We start from the raw sequence: 23,392 nt of genomic DNA, 5'->3' as shown, positions 1-23,392 counted from the left end.
GATTTGGTTCCTTTCGACTCCCTGCTACAGGTCTCTGTTCCTTTAATTGTGCTTATACAACTATTTGCTGGACTGTTTTATAAAGCAGATCACTGAACTCAAAAAAACAGCTGACAGCATAACACTCTGTATCTCCACTTCCACCCCACATGGGTTTTTGGGAGGCTTTTGAGTTATCCTTAACTTGGATCACAGCCCTGTCAGTTGTTTTCACCCAGTACTTGGGATTAGTGTACTGAAGTGTAGGAACATACACCAGTGTTGGGAGTAGATGTTTCTCTGCAGCCTGGGGCAAGCATTACAGGTAGTTTCACTGTAATGCTTTGCTGCTGCTGCTGTCTTGCTTTTGGACAAGGTGAGTGCATGACAGATAGGAGAGAAAATCACAAAAAATGGTATTTTTACAATTGTATAACTCTGTCCTAGCATGTTTTTTCCTTTTAAAAATTTTGTTAGGTACAACAAACATGAAGTCCAGAATCTTTAATAGGGTCATACAAAAAGTATCATTTTTTCTGCTGATTTTCTGAAATTATTCAAGAACAATGTTTGCATAGTAATAAGCATATTAGGAATAGTAATATGTATGCATTTTTTCTTTGTAACTCTTACTGTTCACGCAGATTGCCATAAAAAGTATCACAGAGATGCTTCTATTTGTATGGTGTCATTGGGTGTGGGCATAAGAGTTGACAGCACATTTGATTTAAGGTGCTGTCAAAACAAGGTCCAAAAAAGCAGCTGATTTCCCCAAGAAATCCTCAAAAAAGAAGATCCTAAAGTTGTCCCAGCTATTTACTAAGGTAGACGTTCTACAGTACCATGTTTGGTAGTATAGGCTTTGACTATTCTTGCTACATATAATCACCTCTAGCTGATCAGTGTTCCAGGGTTGTTGAAACCCTGAAAAATCCTCAAGGTTGAAAATGAGCCTGTGCCTCACGCCAAAACCCAGAGAAGTCCCACAGTTTAAGAAAACAGATGTGTTCTTTTTAAGATGTTCAGCTTCTGAATTATATTTGTGGCTTGATCCACAAGCATTGGGTCATGCCACAAGTTGGACTGAGGGTATGTTAAAGGAGCACAAAGAAGAAGGAATGTGATGTTACAGGGAATAGCATAAAAGATAATTGCTGCTGAGCTCTGTGAAGTGAAACAGTGACTGAATGTATCTAGACTTGGCAGAACATATTTAATCTAACAATGGAAACTGGACAATAATCCTTAGGTGGTTTATTCCAGTTGCTTTAATAGTTTTTCTAGTTCAAAAGGTAGGTAGTACCTGACTTAAATGTTCCTGGTCTATATTAGACTAATTAATAGTACTTCCTTCTGTCATCTTGTAAAGCAACTTGTTGCTGTTTTGCTGCAATAGTCTCATGTACTGAATGACTGTTCTTATTCATATACTTTAATTTTTTTCTTTAGGCTAAACATCATATACTGTTCTTTGGAGACAGTAGTTTCTAAATCTTTTACCATTCTTCTTCTCTTCTGCTCTTCTAGACTCTTAGCATTTTACCTAAATCTACGTATTTGACATCCATTGGCCAAATTGGTCAATTAAGACTTTGTTACTGTTGACAAGAGTGAAATTATTATCTTGTGAATAAAAAATACAGTGTTTGATTCTTTATGTCATCAATAAAGACAATGTTATGTCTTTATGACATTGATTCTAGTAGTCACTATATGTTTGTGCTGGTAGAGAGAATAAGAATGAGAACATGAAAGTAGTCATACAGCAGGAGAAAGAAATTGTGGCATCTCTTATTTTGGTAAAAGCCATTTTGAGGAATTTGTTGTTTTAAGCATTTATGTTTATTAGCATAATACTTGTAATGAGCCAAAACTGCAACCAGTGGAAGTCATTATCTGATTTAATAGTAGTAGCATGTTTTTCGGTAAGTTTAGTGGGCAAGACTTCATGTTCACATCAGGAATTTTCTGTTAGGAAGAAATGCTAATTTGCAAGTCTGTTTCCAGAGTACAACCACATGTTAAAATTGCTTTTAATAAAAAAAAAGTAAAGAAATTATCTATTTTCATTTTGGTACATGTTTAATTATATTTTAAAATTCACCAATAACAGAAAAAATATGACTGAAAATCTTGTAAAATTATATCTGGTTTCGGGGTGGAAGGGCAGGAGAGAAGCAAGATATGTACAAGTCATTTTAAAACTGAAAGAAAAATGTAGAAGAGAGCTTTGCACAAAATAGAATGCAAAATAATGAACAGTACAGACTTGTATTTGTTGAGGAGGACAAAAACCCCTAACAAATCAGCAAGGAGTAGATATTAATTTCAATAAAATGTAGTAGAACTATGTATAATCAATAAGATGAAGTCCATGCAAACATAAGGTCTGCGTTTACTGTGCCCAGTCTTCACTGGATACTAATTTAAAGGCAAAAATAAAATTCTGTGCAGCATGAAACATTCCTTATTTGCTCTTCTGCTAAGCATTAGAATAAAATCAGATAAAAATATTCAGAATAAACTGTTGTATTGTACTTTGAATTGGTGTGCTTATGATGAACCCCAAGCAGTTTTATGTGGGTAGGATGTGAAATAATCTGTTTAGGGGCTACAAGTTTGTTGTGAAACTTGTATTACCAGAATGTCAGATTTAGTAATGGAGTTGTTCTTTTTCCCCACCTCTGTGTCTCATGATAGTCTCAGATTCTTTCCTTCAGTACCCTTTCTACTAAGGGTCAGGTACACCAGTTCACAGGAATTTAATTTAAAAGAGAGTTCACATCAACTGAACAACAGCAGCTAGTTGTGTGTGCTTTTAGCTTGAAGAAAATGCGGAATGACTTAATAAAAGCCAGTTTATAAGACTGATTTCTTTACTTAATATTTGCCACAGTCTTTGAGCACATACATGATCAAATTAATAGAGCTTATATTCTGGTAATCTTAAGAGCTATACTAACTTTGTATCTCAGCTGAGAGTCAAAATGCTAGTAATATTGTGATACTTTTCAAGCTTTATCCCTGAAAACAAGTGTTTTGTGTATATGAACAGGTGACTAAACTGTCTTTATGTGAGTTAACTCAAATACTGTGATGTGTGAAGAGCATAAAGCATGTGTTTTGGAAATAGTTTCACTTTAGATATCTAACTTAGAATGTTTTTCAGGAGTTTGTGAGCTTGCCAATGAAGTATACCTTCAAACACTACAGAACTTCTCTTTTCCCTTCTTGGATCAAAAAGATGTCCCTCCCTTTCAAAGGGATCTATCCAAAGGGGTATATTTTCTTTATGTATATTGGAAGTTTTTTGTTAATTGGGGTAGATTTTTCCTTTTTAGAATCCAAGGCTGACTTTGCAAAGGTTCTTTACAAATGCGTGATTAGGCATTGTAAGAGGAGGGGGTTGAATTCAGTGCTTGAACAGAGACATGCATTCTGTGTCCTGGAAGTGTGCCTGCTGCTGTGTAAGTGGGTGGAAGAGATAAAAGAAATATTTATTCAACTGAACTGAATCCTGTGAAGCTTTCACTGAATCTTATAATGCAGTAGGTTCTGTTTCAAATGTAAAATACATATTTTATATAAGAAACTGGTTTGAGAGAAGGTAATGCTGAAATTGCTTCTATGGGAATTGGCTATTTTCCTTCAGAGAAGCTAAGAAAGAGATATGTGGAAAAAAATGCCACACTTAGAAACCTAAAAGGGGCAGGAAGGGAATGTCTGATTGATGCATTGACAGATGTGCCTCTAGCCACCTCTTCCTTAAAAAGCTTTTGGTAATCAGGGAAAGTGAAACAGCCTAAACAGAAGTATATCTTGAGAAGAGTAGGTGTTGGCAGGCTGGATCTAGGCAATTACATCCCTACTGGTCATGATTAACACCTTGCATGTCACCAAGAGGCCACTTAATACAGGTCCAGTACGTCCCCAGTCGTGCGCTCTACTGAAATGAGGGCTCCTAAAGAAGAGTTTATGCTAAATTAGCAGCAATTTCAAATAGATGGTGATGTTCTAGACAGTGCAGTTTGGTGATGACAGCAGGGGTCATGATAGCAGTTTTTCTAGCTAGAAGCAGTCACAGCATTCTAGCAGATGCAAGTAACTTAATCAAACTGTTGCTGCTGTACCACAGGCTAATCAGGTTGGCATCTCTGAAGTTTGCTGATGGTTTCATAAAGGCTTTTTTATTTACTTTTTATTTTTAAATTTTAGTTTTGTTTACTTGCATTTGCCTCTATTTACTAACACACTTTCCTGATAAAGCATTCAAAGATCAGCCACAGTAGATTATTTCAAAAAATGAAAATAGCTTTGACTTTACGTTAAAGTTTGTTGATAGCACCTTTAGAGGTGAAATCTGTGAATTTGTTTCCTGTGACTTAAATTTAACTTGCCAGCAACTCTCAGCAAAATATCCCAGTGCAGCACATGTTCTTTTAGACAGACTGGTAGGCCAAATCTTCATTAAAACTGTACAGCTGTCTTTTAAGCTGTTCATATAGTTTTATTTTTCTGAGCTGATACCAAATTCTGATTCCCAAATAATCTCCTATAAAATTTTGGACAGATTTGGCTTCCTGCCTTCAATATATCACGAGTAAGGTGCTAATTATTGAGCCCTGAGGTGACAGGTTACAATCCTGCTTGTTTCTGAGATAATTAAAGTATTTGTCATGGGCTTTGGTTCCCTTGTCTTCCATATCCTGGCTTTTTCCAGACTCAGATTAATCTTGAAAACACCATATTTCCACCATCATATTTCATTTTACCATCACTTTTTGCTTTGCCTTCATGAAAATCTAAAATGTTCTGTCCATAAACTCACTTCTTTCTTTCTTAAGAGGTTTCAGGCAACTGCACAAGTTCTTGAAAGTATTTTCTTTTTCAAAATATGTTTTATGTAATCGAGCTATTAGAGTGTCAAGAACTATTTGATGGTTGGTGGTCTTATTTCCCTGACACAGATATTATTAAAGCTTTAGGAGGAGATGGAGTTCTTTATTGGATCATCTTATAGAGCCTTAAAAATAAACAAGCCTTTGGCCTTTCTGCTCATCTCCACTTTGGCTGCTGTGGCATAGATACTCAATTATGAAAGCTTTAGCAAAGTCTGAAGTTGTATTCAGAGTCATTCAGGTTAAAATACTTTATGAAGCTGGCTCATCCTAATGAGTTTATGATTAAAACAGGATTAACTGATGTTTTTTAATTCTGATGTATGTTGAAACTACATGGTAATCCAAACTTTCACTTTTATTCTTTTATGACAGTACAGTTCTAATAATATTAGGGGCTTGCTGACACTGCAGAGAGATACTTAAATCCAAGCTGACATGAGTTTCATTGCAAAGCCTATTCATAGAAACATGTTTAGGTCTAGGTCTTACTGGGCAAGAACTTAAGGCTGGACTAAACAGCCTTATTGTGTGCTCTTTGGTTGTGTGCTGAAAGACTACCACTGTGTTTTGCTATTGTATGTATTTTATACTTAAGGCTTCAAGCAACCATCTTAGCTCCTTTTGACCTATTTTTGTATTTATGACAACAGCTTTGAGGATTTTAATAATATGAGGGCACAACTAATATGTGGCATAGCTGTAGGAGAGACAGTGGCACACTCCTTGAATTTATATGCATTGTAAGACGTGTCAGGCAACAGTAAATGATCTCTTTTTTTTTCCACTGAAATAATCCCAGTAGGCATTCTTCATTTGCTTATATGTGCCTGCTTGTCAGGAGAATGAGTGTAGGAGGGAAGGCAAAAGAGGAGCGTGATCTCTTTAAAGGCGTATTTTATTACAAATACAAGCTTCATTAATTTGCACTTTAAATGAATAAGCTTCACCTAATAAGAGCTGCTGACCAAAATACTAAGCAAACAGCTTTGCTGGAAAATGTAATATTTTGTTCTCTGACAATTTTTAAATGCATTTAAATTGTATTTTTCTCTATTTTTTAATGCATATCTTTTGTGATTTTAGCTATTATATATGTGCAAAGTAGAACTGCCTGGTTTTGGGGGCGCATTATTATTATGTACACTGCAGAATCGCTGCAGTTGCTATATTGTCACTCCCCTATGTTTGTTTTTAACTGAGGAACTGGGTTTTTGATGTGGCTGAAGATGTGTTCCAAAACCTCACGCTTATTTGATAGATGTTTGATGCTCTCTTAAAGGATTTCCGTTTCTGATCTGGCTTGCTTGGTGGTATGTGACAGGAGGAAATCGCACTGTGTGCTCAGTGTGAAGAAAGCATTAAGGGTTGCTGAAGCTGGTAGCCTGATAACAACTAGGTGGCTGCAGCTCTGTATCTCCAGCCTGGCAGTGAGGCTGAGCGTGCCTTTGCAGTAGGTGCATGCACAATCACATGTGCACAGTGCACACTGCCAGCCCCACAGATCTGTGCAGGCAGAAACACTCACCTGCTGTCTCCATTCTCTCTTGAGCCGGGCTGTCTTCCTAAAGAGTCTCTTGGACTTGCCTAACTTGTCTATTCAATTGCTTTTGTATTGTTAAGACAAACTGAATAAATACAATCCATACTACTTCATTTAGGGATAAATTCTTTGCCGTGTCCTCCCCTGGATTATAGAGAATAATGAAGTTCATGAGGTAAGCAGCAAAAGGAGTCTGTAGAGAAAGCAATTGCTGTGTCTGTACAGCTGTAGTTGTGGTTAAGGCAGAGGGAAAAATGGTGGCAGGACCACCAGAACCAGGAGAAGCAGATGTTGCACAGATATGGCAAATTCTCTCTCCTGAGGTATTCACATTTTTATGTTCCTGCCTTTTTTTTCTTTCCTTTCTGCAGATATCTTACTGCTATTTCTCTCTGTCCTCCAAATGATGCTTTTTATTTTTTTTTTTTTTTTGGCCCTCTGAATGGGGATCCAAGAACTTTTTTTCATAAAGAAAATTGGGTAGGCAGAAGGGTATGAGCCTTGTAAGAATGAAAAGATGAACCTGAATGGGCATTTGAGCTGTTGTACACCGGCTTGTAGTTGCCAAAGAGAAATACATAAGGGAGAAACAGAACTGAGAATGAGCACCAGAGAGAAAATTAATCTAAAATGTGGATCAAAAGGTATGAGGAGTAAATTAAAATTGTCCCAAGACTGTAAAAGTCTGTCTTGGACTATCAAGTGCCAGTGTGTGTAGGAGTCAGAGAGTCATACTTGTTCCAGAGAGAGATTGTTGTCTTGTGGACTGAATCACAGATTTCCTGTCTCAAAATCTCTGTACCTTCAGAAGATGTTTGGGCGTTCTGTTTTTTTGTGTTTTGGTTTTGATTTATTCTTTGGTGGTTTTTTTTTTGGGTTTTTTTTTTTTTTTTTGGTGGGAGGGAGAATGTGGGTTGAGGTTTATGAAACCACTTGTTTCTGCTTATTTGGAAGAGACTTGTGGGCAAAGGCAGTGAAGAGGCTTGTAGCTTGGCTATGTCAGCATGGTTGAAGCAAGAGCCAAGGAATGAATCAGAAACTCTTGGAGGAGGTGATGGGGTGAGAGAGAAGTGGGGTTGAGGCAGGAGTGTGTTACAGAAGAGATACTGATCTGTAATCCTGCACTTCAGAAGCATGTGATTCTGATTACTGTGGGAGGTGAATGGGAAGTCACCGAGGGATTTAAACAGGCATGTTTAATTTAAATGATAAAAAGAATAAAACACTTTTACTCAGCACTTCAGCTCTAAATATAACATCTATTCATTTCCTGCATATTGTTTCTTAAATGAGTGATTTAGGAGAGCGTGTGGGCTGTCAGAGCCATGCACAAGAAAGATTCCAAAAACTAATTAAGGTAGAAAGTCCCAGTTACGCCAACAGACTGTGCAAGGTGCATCCTCTTACATATCAAGGATAGGTTTAGAGAGAGAGTCAAAAGGTGAAGTGCAAAACCAAATGAATAAAAACATCCAATCACTAGAGCAAATAGGATTTTATAGATATATTTGTAAAAAAAATCCTTGCGTACCCACAGAAAAGAAACTTTTGAAGCGAGGTGGCTGAGACTGTATGAAAATGTTATGGTCTGTAGCTGGCTATTCCTTGGAATTTCAGCTCATGTTTTAGTAAATCACCACAATGTCATTAGTGGTCCTGAGCATTGTAGTGACTATCAAGGATTTGGTTTTTGTTAATGGCAGGTGAGATAAGAAAAGTTCAAACTTCTCATATGTTTCAGAATTGTATTCATGAGTTGTGCATAGCTGCTAGAAACCTTCTGTAATTCTTAGAGTGGTCCAGAAATAACCATATCAAAGGCTTTTGAAAGTCAAGTTAGTTATAGTCCCTCCTAAATTGTCACATGATGAGCAATAAATAGATCAAAAATCCCTAGGGAGGAAAGGAACAAATAGGAATAAACAGTTGAGTTTTGCTGTATCAGAGTGATTGTAATGTGTCACAGGCTTCCAAAGGACCTATTTCCTTTAGTCTTGGAAAACAAGTAGCCAAATATGTAGGTAATGAACTGGTTTAAGTATTTTTTCAAGATCAGACAAAAATAGAAAATCTCACTGCTTTCTAGCTAAGCTAGATGTCAGGCTATCATGATCACAGACCAAACTTAATGTTAGAAAGTGTAAAGTAATGCATGGAGAGAAAAAAATTGAATTACTCCTACATATTGCTATGTTTTACATTAACAGCTTTTCCTAGTATAGAATAACATACTGAAGTCACCTTAGAAAAACTTCTGCTATTGTAAAATAGTGTCTTTAAAATGGAGCATAAAAAATGGCACAGCACTATCTGTATGTCACTGTAGAAATCTGCATTATCCCCTGGAATCACTGTCGGATGGTCTAAAATATGACAGGAATAGCATGCTTTGGGGAAAGACTTAAAGCCCTTAAAGGCATGGAAAAACTATCATTTGAGAGAGGAAGGGAATTCAGGCCTTTTCTACGTTGACTGTGAGTTGACTAAAGTAGGACTCTTATTTTTCTTCCAGTGTCTATTTGTTTCAAAGACTCTACATACACTTGTAAAGGGTAAAAGGGTGAGTTAGTAATTTATGCTGAAAGATAACAAGCTTTTCTTTAGAACACCTAAAGAGAAGTGCACAAAAACATATATGTGCATCCATGGAGTTGTTAGTATGTTTAAGGTGAGTGCTTAAATGAATAGAACATTGCTGCAAAATGCATGAGTGCAGCTGCCTAGGATGCCCAAGGTGAGCAGTGCTGCTTTCTAGCTCTGCTGGTTGGTTTGAAAAAAATTACCTGTGAATCCTGGAAATGATACCTGTGTTACCATTCAATAGACAGTGTTTCAAAGCATTAGCAAAGCAAAGATTAGATAATGTTTCAAAGCAGGTATTTTCACCTCTTAAGGTTTACCTCGCTAGTTAGGTGAGACCATATGAGGTCCAGATCTGGGTTGAGTTGACCTGTTCTAATCTTCTCCATCCTAGATTTCCTTTTCTCCTTTTCCTCAGAAGAGGGGAAGACAGGGGAAGGGATGGTGCTGGTGAAAGCAGAGTAGTGCTGCAAAGCTTCGTTTCTGTAAATAGTGAAATGGGTTTGACCACATACTGGGGAAGGATGGAGGACATAACAGATTCTGCCTCAAACCAGATGCCAAAATTGCTTCCAGTGTGACCCAGAGTGGAGGAGATCCTTAGCTGGTTGTAGCAGAGCTAGACAAAACTGTTGCCTAGGGAGAACTGTTGGTTTTTCTTTTTAGAAGGCCTGGATTTTTACCTATTATGTAAACATTCTTCTAGAAAACTGTGAAGTTCTAGACTAGCCTGGAAGATATTTTTAACTATTTGTTTTATGGTCCACCTGGGATTGGGATTCCATTGAGCAGAATTACAGCAACAAGCTTGAAGTATGGTGTGGCCTTAAAGAGTTTACAGACTTGAATAGACTGTTTGTCCAGAGAATTTGTGGCTGCACCATCCATGGAAGTGTTGAAGGGTGGGTTGGACGGGGCTCTGCGCAATTGGGTCTAATAGAAGGTGTCCCTGCCAATAGCAGGGGGTTTGGAACCAGGTGATCTTAAAGGTCCCTTTCAACCCAGGCCATTGTATAATTAAAAAAAAAAAGAAAAAAAAAGGAAAAAAAAAGAGTATCAGATATGATGACCATTGGGTAAATCAGAAGTAATTAGTACTGACATCATAAGTTTTGTGATCCCAAAAACTGATGCCTTCATCTTGCCGTGCTAGGATGTGGTTGGCCTTTAGCTAAACATTAATAATGGAGGTGTATAAACTGCCTTCTCAGACTGACAGTTTGTACGACTTTTCTGAGTCTTGAAAATCATCCCACTGCTAGGCAGTGCTAGAGATGCTTCTAGTCAAGTTGGATGAAAGCAGCTACTTTTGTCTCAGCTGCAACTTTTGCTGTAGGCATCCATGTCTCTATTTCTTTGTATGACCATAAAGCTACCTGCAGCAAAACCTGAAAAGTTGCCCTTGCCAACTTAAAGTGCAGAGGTCATTTGCTCAAATGAATGCATGTGTGCTTGTCCACCTCCCTGTAAAATTCAAGGTGCTTATTATGAGTAAATTAAATCACTTAAAGAGACTGCATGGTTGACCTCTCTTACCTGCAGGTAGGTTCAGGACATACTGCAACATGCAAGATGGAAGCTGCATAAAGGCTTCCTTGAAAATGTTTCTGTTTTCTTGATATTGGTTGTGCTTTAAATCATGAAATGTATGTACTAAACATTCATCTGCAAAGAAAAATCAAATGGGAAGCTGTAGATGCTATTTACTTTGGGAATTTTGGCTCTACATACCTGAATTTTTAAAGCACAACATCTAGATAAAAGCATTTATGAAATTTGTTACTAAGCCTAATGTTTTTTTTTTGAGGAAATCCTCCGTGACATTTCTAGAATGTAATTATGGTCTGTTGTAGGAAACTGAATGATAAGTAAAAGATTATCTTAATAAACTACAAAAACATAATTATGGTAAAAGCCTGAAGTAATCAAATGTGTTTTGAGTCCACTGAAGGACCATTTACTGCATATTAGATGTTAATCTTGACATAATTTTTGTATTGAAGATAAGCACCATGCACAGAAATAATTTCTACTTCATGCTATTTCTGTTGTCCTTAGTTCTTGGTTTTGGATTACTTTAAGACTTGGTAATATATATCTTCTGTACCAGAGAATTAAATAATAGAGCAAGCACATGCTCACAATCTACTATCCCGGTTATGATGCTGTTTGCTTCCTGCCCAGGTTTAGGATTTTGCAAATAGCCTTTCAAGCCCTCTCTTTTAAATTGCCAGAAAATGCTCAGTTATACTAGGAGAACAAATCTTGTTTGTCACAAGCCAGTCTGTAATGTACAAAAACCCTCTTCAAACCAACAATTCCTTCCTTCCCCTCTCCCCGCCTCATCAAAGGTTTTTTTTATACTTCAGGAAGCAGCAAATGAACATTTTTAGTTTTTTGTCAACCCTTTGCATCTTCAGTTTTAGGCAGTCTTTTGCAGACGTTTTATCATAGCGATCTTTGGTATACCCGAAGTGATTGTATGTGTCAGTGGGGTGTGGGCTGAGGCTGGTGTGGTGCTGGAGGCTGAGTTGCTGTAGCTCAGTGCCATGGCAGAAGCTCCCTGAAAGCTCCGAGCACCAGCTGATGCAGCGATTCTTTATGTGGGTCAGCCTTTACAGGAAGAAAGCAAACCATGCAGTGTGAGTTATGTTATCCTGCCTACTTAATCTTTTCAGCTTCTTCTAATCCTTCTGCAGGGTAGCTGTGTATATGATTTGACTGCATAGCACTTCTGGTGCTGTAATTAAAGAACAAATTGTCCAGTTCCTGAATGACACAATATCAGAAGTAGCTTTGTTCAGACTCGAGTTAGTCTTGTTTAAATTATGCTGTCCCTAAGAAAATATGATGGTGTTTTTATGCAGCTGTGTAATCTTCTAAACACTGAATTAATTAAAATATGATGAAGGATTCTGAGCTTTCATTTTAGATTACTTACTATACACATACTTAGATTCAGTGGCCAAACTTCAAATCAAGAACTTGTTCCTATAAAATCAAAATGTCTGCAATTTTCTTCACTGAAAGAAAAATGTAAAACTTTAAAAATTTTTTAGGTTCATTATGTTTTACTCCAAGTGAGAGAATGTTTCATTTCTATTGCCAGTATGTGTTAAGAGAACAAAAGGATATGAAAGGTGAAGCTTCTACCTATTAACAAAAATAACCATCAGACTAGGAAATCAGTCTGTCTCCCTTGTGTGAAAGCTTATGCCAAAATGTACTTTCATGTGGTGGTTAGGGCACTGTTCTGGTAGAGAAGATGTAGGAGAACCCTGAAGCCAAGCAAGACTGCATGGTTCTCCCTTGTAGACTAGATGGATATCCCTCATTATAGTGTATTACTTAAATAAGTGGCTCTTCTGTAATTTCTTTTGCTTCATGAATCTTGTTTCTGCACTTCAGCAACCACTAACTGGATCCCAAATCCCTCCCAAAACTTCCACAACTACCCCTTTAAAAAAAAACCCAAGAAAACAACAGAAAACCCACCTCTGAACCTAATGTTTTTATTAATAACTAGTAGTTCATTCAGACTAATCTTTTAAGGTGCTGTCTCTTCAAAAGCTGATTTTTGAGCAAATTACTTCCTATCAATTGCATGTCATTAACTGAAGTGGACTCTTAAGTACAGATTATGATGTAAGTTAAAAAGCAGATATGTAAAACACTTACTTCTTCCTTATCCTTCATTTGAATCTGTCACACTGATTTCCAAGCTGGGAGCTGCTTAGTATTTTTTAGATCATGTCAATAATTTAAAATACTATATTTTCATGATTATTCAATAATTTTCTACTGAAGTGGTACTCTACCAATTTGTATCTAGTACAAGGGGAATGTGAAGGAATGGGACATTTGTTATCTGATTCCCTCCTCTGATACTACGAAACTGCCACCTGCACCTGATTTTTATTTGCATAGGGCTCATTAAGCTAAAGGAAAAATTAATACATCCATGTCTTCATTGTGCAATAGCCTTGAGGATGTTAAGATATCCTGAAGGTATACTTCATAGGCTTCATGACATCATGTTCTAAACTTGCAGCTCATGCACGTCTTTAATTCCAGTGCAGCCTCTTATTTTTGTATTTTAACACTGGAACACCGTGCTTAACATGCACATGTTGTTCAGACAGAAATTCAAGCAGGGCTGAATTTTCCGAAATTGAAACTTCCACATTTTATCCTACAGATGCCTTAAAATATTTGTGTCTATTTTAGTGCTTTTGTATGCATACTCCCAAATAGCATAATTTCAATGCTGTGCTGAATGATTTCACGAGAATCTGGATTACACTTCAGTTACAAACCACAGTTTTAATTACGGCACAGATGCATGTAGATGAGAATAAAAAAAATAACATCATTTGGGTTATATTTAACCACTATGTTAATTTCCTTCTTCCCCATGCTATGATAATGTAAACAGCAAATGAAGGAGCTTAGTTTGCTGAAATGGTTATTTAAAACTTAAAAATAAATGTTAAACCTTAATTTATTTCCTCAAGATTTCTTTATTACAGGCATTAACATAACTGCTGTTCTCTGAAATTTATTCCATTTTAATATTGTAGCTGAAAATATGCAATATCTGTGATTAGCAAGGAGGTAACTTGCTCTTCTGTGAGCTTCTATGTTGTATTGTAGTGTGTTTGGATTCTCATGCATCTGCTTTTCTTGTTAGTATCTTTCCTAATGTCTCAGATCTGTTTACTTTCCTCTCCATGCAATAAAGTATGGAATTTTTCTATTTTAGACACCACATTATTCAATGCTCTTGGCATACACTGCTCTGATTTTTATTGGCTTATTTGCCTGAAAAGTGCTTCAGTGTTCTGAGAAATTTTGGGTTTGTTTATATTGTGGGATCTTGTTTTCAAAACCTTCAATGTGATCTGTCACTATTTTCCTGTTGACATTATACTTATCTTAATCTGGTTTTGAACTTGAGCAAATATTCCTCGCAGAAATTTTAAGATGATTACAAGAAATTTGAAAGGAGTAAAGAAAATGTCTTAAGCATCTTCATGTCAGGTATCACAATATGGTCTGTCTAGGAGAACCCCATGGTACAAAAAGGACTGCAGAGAGGACAGGTTGGATTGATATAAAATTACTGGATCAAACTGATTTAAATTAACTGGCAGAAAGCTTTAATCAATTTAAATTTTACTTTTTATTGAGCTTTTTAAAAGCATATTGAGAGGCCTGTTCCCTGAATTTTTAATATCTTCCAGGAATGGAGATTCTGCAGCTGGTTGGGACAACCTGTTCTGGGGCTTAATCAGCCTCACTAAAAAAATACCCAGCAAATCACAACACAAAACAGAAAAAGCAACCTAACTCCTTTTTTTTCCAGTCAGATTTTCCTATGTTCATACTTTTCCTTGTTCTGTGGCTATGCATCTTCAAGAACCCTCTGGCTCACTCTTCTATACCCTCGCAATAAGTAGCTGTGGACTGTGATAAGGTCTCCCTTTTTTTCTTTTATGGCTGCACAAACTCAGTGTTCTTAGCTTTTCCTTGTACTGTCACATGCTCCAGCCCTCTGATCATCCTGGTGGCTCCTTCCACTGGACTTGTTCCCCCATTCTCAACTAGCAGGACAGCCACTGAAACCTTGTGTGTTGAAGAACTGGTACCAATCAAGTCAGGTCATCTAGCAGCCCTCAGGTGGGATGAACACCCTTGTCTGGTATGGAGGCACTCCAGGGCAGCTGCTCTGAACAGCTTCTTCTGGATAGTCCTTGAGGGACATTTAATGATTGCCATGAAATTTACTGTTTTGAAGATACTTGGTACTACATAGCGTTATGTTTTGATTTAGTAGAGACATGCTGCAATATGCTGAAATCACAACACAAGCATGACACAGCACTTGAAATATACATTTGGATCACTATGCAAAAGTGATTCCCATTTCTGATCTACATATGCCCACTGTCAGGATGGAGGGCATCTCCAGTTCACCAGGAAGGAATATGTGGGCTAAAGCCCTCTCAAGCCTATGGCTCTCTTGAGAACTCCTTCTCTTGCCTTTTCGGTTTTACACTTTTGTGGGAGTGAGCCATGTCACATATGTACTTCTCCCCCTGCTGGCCTGGCTTTGCTGAGGGAGACCTCACATGCTAGTAATTATTTTAGAAAAGGCTGTTTGCATAACCTGATGACTTACTGGTACAGTCATATACCTAAAGGAAAAGTCACCCTCCAGTTCCTTTTACATGGAGATAAATTTGACTTTATGCCACTAGATGCTCATTCTTGTATTTCTTCCTCGAGTTCATCACCCGTGCCCATCTCCTCTGAGCCTTGTTTCCTTGTGGAGGCTGGTTCATCACTCAGGCAGGCTTTATCTCTATGGGACTGTTGTAAATGTGTTCCTGATGAGCTGGTGGGCCTGTGAGCACCTGGAGAGGTGCTGTTCCTGCCTGTTCCAGCTGCTCCTCGCCTCCAAGCTCAACACAGGTTTCAGTCATGTGAGGTGAATGTGTCCAGCTGCACAAAGATGAGCAGAGTAGTAATGCTGTCAGGAGAAAAAGGAGGGAGAAAAGCTGCAGGCATCATTAGTACCCTCAGCCCCTGACATACTCCTGGCAGGTACCTGAAGGGCCACAAGAAAGGGCAGCAGCCTCATTAACAGGTTGATGATTTAATTGAGTTGTGAAGAGCTTGAATTACTTCAGTGAAAACATGGACTCACGTTCCAGGCCTTCAGTAGATCCCTCCTGACTACGCAGGTGACATTGCAGGTGGATTTTAAAACAGATACTTGCACCTGGTCCCAGTCCTTTTTTTCTTAGTGGGGTTGGAAAGGTGTATTTGGCATGATGGGTGCACAGAGCTTTGGGAATAGGCATGTCACTGCAGGAAGGAGAACCAAAAGGAAATAACCAGGGAAGAGTCTTCACAGGCTCGTAAGGGTTAAATCATTTGCTCCAGGAAATCTAGCAGTCATTCTGAGATTCATCACCACAATTTTGACACAGAGAATACCTAATTTCTTATTTGCCATCAGTAGTAATAATCTGTTCAGTTTTCTTTGATTATAAAAAAAAATAGCCACATTGAGAATATATTTTCATAGAACATATTTTCAAGAAATCGGAGATTTTTTCCACCTCTGCATTTCTTGCAGTACAAAGCAGTATGCGCATTACAGTATTTTTGATCTTTAAAGGAAAGTTATGATACCCTCTGCTGGCTATTTTTGGAACAGATCTGAGCTATAACTGACCAGTTTAGAGTCAGCAGCAATTAAACTTAACCTGTACCACAGCTTTAATGTAGTATTTTTTTTCTTTTCTTTTTTTTTCTGATGGGTTTGTGAGGAGTTTGGGTTGCTTCGGTATTTCTTCCCTCTTTCGTTCTGTCCCTGGCTTCAGCAGAGTAAACCTGACTGTGATGGAACTGTATTTTTGAATGTAGGTTGTTATGGCTTTCAGATCAACACTTCTATAGGTACAAATGAAAATAGCTAGATGTTATCACAGCTCTTGTTGCCTAGTAACCAAAGCCCAATGTGTAATTCAATGAGATAAATTTGATGCACTTTGCTTCTCTTTTCCTTTTTAGCAGCAGAATGTAAAATACATTTAGACTTGAATGTTGTGTTTTCTGATGATTAAAATATATTGAAGTCTCTAACTTTGGAAGCTCAGTTACAGTGATCTCAAAAATGAAGTAAATTTCCCATAATGAAGAGTAATCTGGTTCTTGTAACATTCCTTTACTGTTCATATAAGTATGCCAGGCTAACTGTGAATACAAATATTAAATTATTTTCTCCATGCCATTCTCAAATTTCATGTTTCCATTTTGTATTCTGATTTGATGATGGTTTTACAAATTTTTCTACTGGATCCATTTATGCAGTCAAGGATTGTTCTCAGAATTATTTGCTCAACTATACTGATAACGTGCCTAAAATTATCTAAGACTGTCCTTGAATTAGTTACCGAATTTGTGATCAGTTATGAAATGTTTGCTTCATTGGGGCAAGCTGTGTAAATAAATACGTGTGGTAGATTTATGGCATAGATTTTTTTCTATGTAAGTTAATGATTATATCTTGTCATAGAATTAACTATCAAATGAATTTATCTACTCGCTGTTATAACTAATCATACAGTGTTCTGCTAATACAAATTGTATTAGTGATACTATCTTAACGTTTATATAAACATATGCTAAAATAAAACTATTTCACTGTACTCTTTCAACCTTGTAATTAATAACCTTTAAGCTTACTAGAGTTGTTTGGAATTGTGTAACACTGACTTTTATGCTTATTACATCTTTTCCACTTACTTTGTTAGACTTACTAAATATTATCTAAGATTTAAACTAATTTTTAAGTATTTTGCTTAATAATAGTCTATGTATCTGAGTGCAATCACATTTGTGTCTTTTCTTCATTTCTCCTTCATTAACAGTTGATATTCAAAGCAAATTCTTGTTAAATGTATGATCCTTTATTTTTCCTGTCTATATTGATTGCCAGACAATCTTGAATTATTATTCTTCCAAGATGGTCACAGACTTCTGAGGAAGTCTGAATTCTGTCCTTACTGGAATCTCTTGCATAAAGATGCTTATATTTGATGGTAACAAAACAATTGTACAGTGTCCACTGCTTGCATGCAAATAAGATTTACATATTCTGTCATGGTCAAGAAAACTTTCTTTTAAAAATATCCAACACTGAAGGCTTGGAAATGAGATGTAATTATGAAATTCTGGGAAATGCAAGAAGGGAACTTGTGAATGAATATTGGGAAGAGTTTAAATAAAGTGTGAGTTACAGTTTGTGGAACGAGTTCCCCAGTGAACACAATGGTAGAGATGTTTCTTGTTATTCTAAATGGTATCTGTAGGGAGGTAAAATCATGCTTATGCTGGGTTTTAACTTCTTCAGTTGCATAATGCTGAAATCTTCCTCTTTGTTTTGGTCTTGGTTTTGTAATGGTTTATTTTGTTTTCTTAATACTGACAATACTCTTGTTTAACATCAGAATTGAATTAGGACATTAACCACCTCTTTCTTCTCATTTCAGGTACTGCTCCCAGCAGCTGGTCTCTTGCAACTGCAGGATGTGAAGAGGACTTGCTGTGAATTTTTGGAATCTCAGCTTCATCCTATCAACTGCCTGGGAATTCGTGCTTTCGCTGACATGCATGCATGCACAGAGCTCCTGAGCAAGGCCAACACATATGCAGGCAAGTTCTCATTGTTGGAGCACACATTGCTGTGTGTCAGGGTGGGTGGGATCCAGAGGAACCCGAGTTTTATCCAGGGTATTGCAGACATGTATCTCCTGATGAAAACTGCGTTTGATCTGAATGCCTTCAAGAGAAATAAAATGTGCTGGCTGGCCCACAGTTATATTTAAGCTGAATGGGGCAGCATCTTCACAGACTATTCTGACTCTTAGGGTCCAAGACGTTTCTAATCCAGACAGAAGCTAGCTTCCTGTTTAAAATCTTGCACTGTCACTTAGGGGAGGAAATCAGGAAAGAAGAATTCAAATTCTGACAACTACCATAAGTCCAAGTATGTAGGAATTACATGGGGGAAGAAATAAGAAAAAGGCATTGGGAAGAGGGGTAGCCCCTGCACCGCACCAGTGAAGAAGCAAGAAATGTAATGTTGGGTATTATGTAATCAACTGATCTTCTGAAAATCCTGCTCATCTAGCCAAAGATCTGAAATTTCTTACTCTAAAGGGTACCTATAGTCTCATCCACTTGAATCTTTCCAGCTCTCCTATTTTCATGCTTGGTACTAGCCTTATCTTTCCTCTGACCAAACCACCTTCCATTTCTGTCAAATTCCCCCCAAAAGCTTGGGGGGAATCATATTCTTGGAGTACTGCTGGCCTGTATGACAAGCTGCCAGCTCAACTCCTACTGTGTATTTGCTGTGTCTGTGGGGTGTATTTTAAAGCAATGCACAGTCTGTTCTTATTCTTGAGATAAATATGCTGTGTATAGTCAGAATGCATAGTCAGGTCCACTCTTCGCTCTGCCTTCCTCCTCCTAGAACTTAGATCAGGCAGTTAGTCAGGCTTAGATCAAGAGCAATAAAAAGAGAATTAAAAATTAAATGTCCTGATAAGGCTGAAGAAAGAAATACGTATGACTGCATTGCTTTTCATAACTTTCCTTAAATGCACAGTGACCAATTAGCATAATTAACAATTAGTACAGAGTTAAAATTGAATATTTTCCTGAAATAGAGCACTAAGTGCTTCAACTCAGGTCAAAATAATAGGCTTTTTATTGCCTTCAATAAATTTAGAGCTCAGAAAGGCAAGGACTTTGATGAATGCTTTCAGTTATCTTCATTCCTAGAAATGCTGATTTGTGGTATAGATTTTTTTAACTCACAGGAGATTATAGTATTTCTATCAAGAATAATTGATATATCAATTTAAAAGATTCAAAAGCTTTTCAGGTTGTTTTTGAAAGTACTAGCTTTTGTAATGCCTGCCTTACTCATGAAGTTGAGGTGTGCACATGACTGAATGACTTTGTAATATTTCTATTTAGACATCTATGCAAAAGGTTTTAATTAAATCCTTTTGTCTTTGAGTAATACACTATTAAATCCAAAAAGCTATTACATGTTTTGAAATAGGAAGCAAGACATACATTTATTAACTAGAGTTAATGTTCAGATATTTAATATTTTAGGGAACACATTTTGATACAGCTGTTGCTTAAGTTTGAGTTTTAAATTATTTTTTCCAGCTTCTGTTCTGACTGGGCCTTAGTTACTTCTAAACTAAACCTCTAAACTACTTAAGTTACTTCTGAACAATCTTTGTTGTGTTTAGTAGTTGAAGCTAATATTTGTATAGATTACTTTCTAGAAATAAATATTCTAAGACCCTGGCAAGACCTTGAGCGCAGTATTGGTTAAACGTGTTTTGAGAGCACAGGAATTGTGTCCACCTGTTAACTGTCCTTCCCTGGGTCACTTTGTTCAGGCATCCTTTGCTGCCCACAGAGAGTGTCTGCAAGCAGAACACAGACAAGTGAAAAGAGGAGGGAAGTTGGGGCATGCAAGATACTAGACTGAGCACCAGAATGCTCAGTACTCCTGATAAAAGGATCCAGGGAGGAAGCATTGGCCTTCATTTCTCCTTGGAATTGGCTGATCATCAGTCTTGCTGAATTTCTGTCTGTTCGCTCCCTGATTTCATTTCATACAGTTCTATACCTTTTCAGGTCAATGTTTTTGCTCTTGAATTTTCAGGCTACTTACTGCCTTTATCTCGGCCATCATAGCGTCTTTTTTCCCCTGTTCTTATCTCAAATGGCTCTTTGTACTTTATCACAGCTTTCTTACATATGAAAAAAAAATTCTCAAAAGTCTGAGCCAAAAATACATGGCTGTGCCATTTCAGAGTTAAGCTTTGTATCACAGGCAGCTTAATTCCCAGAGCACACCTTTTGAGATTAAGGCTCCAGAAATTAGAATGAGTACAGAAAAGGATTATTAGATTGAAAAAAGTAGTGAAAATATTTCCCTGCTAGAGAAAATGAAAAGTATTTTGTTTTCTAACTTCTCCCAGTCTTTATTTTGTTACACTTGCTATTTTAGATTTAGAAAAAAGAGGCAGTGAGATAGTTGTGCTAATAGACAATGATAATATAAAAACAAATGGATGCCAATGGATCAGAAGGTATTAGAAAAGTGAAACTCTAGAACTTTCTTTCAGTGGGAATGAAAATATAACTTCCATTAAATTTGGAGCTTCATATTCCTGTGGTGGGTTGGTCCTTTGCAGCAGAGAGCAAGAACTCTAGGAGAGTCATTTATATGCACCTGTGATCTGAAAATAGTGGACAATTGATACAGGTTACATGGAATGAGCTTCTGTTGCAATTTAACTTGGAGATGCCACATGTCCTCATGATGTTCCAGCAAGCAGTCCTGCTCTGGGTCGTGTTACACTTGCACAGTCAGAGACTGTGTACAGCTGAGGCCTCTCCTCCTTCTTTTGTGAGGATTCCTAGGAAGAGTATGTGGCATTAGCGCTGCTAGTCTGTCCTCAGTTTTGGTCTGGGATATGTCTTATGTAGTGTTAAAGGATGTTCACCAAATAACAGTGTTTCCTGAGAAGGAGGTGCATTATATAGGTGTTGTAATGTTATGTAACATTACAACACCTGAAGATAAATTGGTAAAATCTTTTAATGAGGAGGCGTGTGCCATCTTGGACTAGAGAGATCCTAGCTCAGTGCTTATGTCCTGACACGTTTGTTAGTTTTAACCAAAGAATAGTAATGTATTTCACCCACTGCATAGGGCAGTACAGGCATTGGGAGACCTGTGGCAGTTATGTCCTTTGAGGCGAGGCACAGTGAACCTTTTTGGCTTTTAGCACTGTGCTGAGATGTTAAAGATTCTTTTGTTAGGGAACCCTAGCATGTTTTGTGATGCAGGGGTTGCTGCATTGTATTTGGGATAACAGCTGCATTGTATTTGGATTCTTGATTCTGGTGCTCTTAGTCTGAAACTTGAGCCCTGGCAAGCCTTGGAAGCGTGCATGTCTTCTGTGGACTGTTCTTGTGTACATCCGTATGCCTGGCATGCAAAGGATGGAGTTGTCAGAATCATTCCTATGATTCTATTCTGAGTAGCAACGTCTGTTGCTATGCTGCTGTTGCCTTGGCTGTTGTGAATTTCATGGTGTTCTAAAAAACAGTTATTTAAGTATAAAATTTGCAAATAAATCAGTTTCTTTGGAAAAAATGTGATTCTGCAGTTTTAGCTTCTGCTGGTTCTCCAATTGGCAGAACTTCTGTCTATACCTCTGCAGCAAAGCTGGGGTTCCTGTTTGACCAGTGCCTTAAAACAGGCCAATAGCAAAGGCCTTTTGTCCCAAGCCAAAAAATCTCAATGTGACATTGTGAATTAATGCATAAATGTTTAAAGTATAAAATGTCCTGTGCAGCTTTCAGATGTAGCTTTCCTTCCTATGTAATTGAAAAATATAAAGTTAATGTCACTATCTGTATAGCCAGACTTGTGTGCCTTTTGGATAGGAGAGGTGTCAAGTGCTTTTTGCTGAATGTGCATGTATAGCTCCAGACTCAGAACAACAAATACCAAAAAGTGGTGCATTTACAGCTCCTATTTTATTTCTATGCTTTCCATGCTGGCATTGTTTATTGTGCTTCCAGACATTTTTGTTACTAGCCCTTTTCCTGTTAAAGACTTCTTTTCGTTTGTCCCACCCTACTGGCACAGGGCAGACAAGGACAGATCTTTAGCTATTCAGATAGAAACTGACTCAGTTGCAAAAATGTGAAAATCTGTTTTTCATATGCAATTGGAACAGATATTTTAGAAATGTCCTAAAATTGATTTTTTTTTTTAAGTCAGAGATTAGTCTTGATAATAAAGAAGTAGGACTCTACTTGCTTAAGAAGTGGGGAATTTAGAAGCCAAGCCTCTGCAGGTCCTGAGCCAGCTTCTTTTCAGGCTGCCAGACTCTAGAGCCAGCTGGCTTCAATTTCTGGGTAAAGAGGCAAGAAATGGGGTAGGATTCCAGTACAAATTTGTCAAAGTTGCATACTGTGTGGAAAATTCTGATTTAGGAAAAAAATGTTATTTTGTTCTCTCATGGAAACTTCCATATGGATAGTTCTCTGCTTCTCTAAGAGATGTTCATAAAGAAAGAAGTATGTTCTGTAATGCAATAAATAAAAATGTAGATAATTTGAGATTTTACAGGGGACAGTTACAGGAAATATTTAATCTTTTAAGCATAACTTTCATAATGTTTGATGTTAATGTCTTCAGATTATCGAAGCTCTCAGGATGGGAGCTGTAATATGAGATAATAAAAATCCTAACCCAGAAGGCAAAAAAATCCACACACCTCCAGTACTATTTTTCATCATTATTGGGAAAAGAGGATCCAAGTTTGATTTCTTGAAATTTTAGTACTGAGTCATGTTATTTCAAAGATGCTGATATCCTTCTTGCTAAAAGGATGCAAGAAGTTTGAATTTCATAAGTGTGATTTTTATATATAATGAAGCCTTCTGTCTTCAGCGCTTGAACCAGAATTACATAAATTACCATTGGTGGATTTAATTGATTTTTACATTTCCTTATTATTTTTCAGTTTTTAATTATATTAAATAATCCATGTAGCTGTAATTGCAACTGGCTTCTGCCAAATGTTATCTATCAATCAGTTACGATGGTCTGCTAGACAACAAGGGATCTGATTCTTACAAGACAAGTTATTTCACCTTACCTCTTTTTTTGATGACTAGAATTTATGTAGAAATCCCCTCTATTTCTCTTTTGTCCATAATTCATTCACCTGAGAATCTGTAGCTGTTGATTGAGTAGTTTGGTTTA

The 23,392-nt window shown here is 37.3% G+C and overlaps 1 protein-coding gene across 2 annotated transcripts in view; it reads left to right on the top strand.

Moving 5' to 3' along the window:
- The window catches only part of KLHL2 (kelch like family member 2), a 50,570-nt gene that overhangs the window by 12,502 nt on the left and 14,676 nt on the right, over positions 1-23,392 (top strand). For both annotated transcript variants that reach the window (XM_005415563.1, XM_031063516.1), the window contains exon 4: positions 18,063-18,225. In XM_005415563.1, the coding sequence (XP_005415620.1) occupies positions 18,063-18,225 (163 nt within the window). The remainder of the gene's footprint in view (positions 1-18,062; positions 18,226-23,392) is intronic.

The sequence above is a fragment of the Geospiza fortis genome, unplaced genomic scaffold (assembly GCF_000277835.1).
Source record: "Geospiza fortis unplaced genomic scaffold, GeoFor_1.0 scaffold40, whole genome shotgun sequence".
NCBI lineage: Eukaryota > Metazoa > Chordata > Aves > Passeriformes > Thraupidae > Geospiza > Geospiza fortis.
The sequence above is the reverse complement of the archived record's forward strand: the minus strand, read 5'-3'. Positions and strand labels throughout refer to the sequence as shown.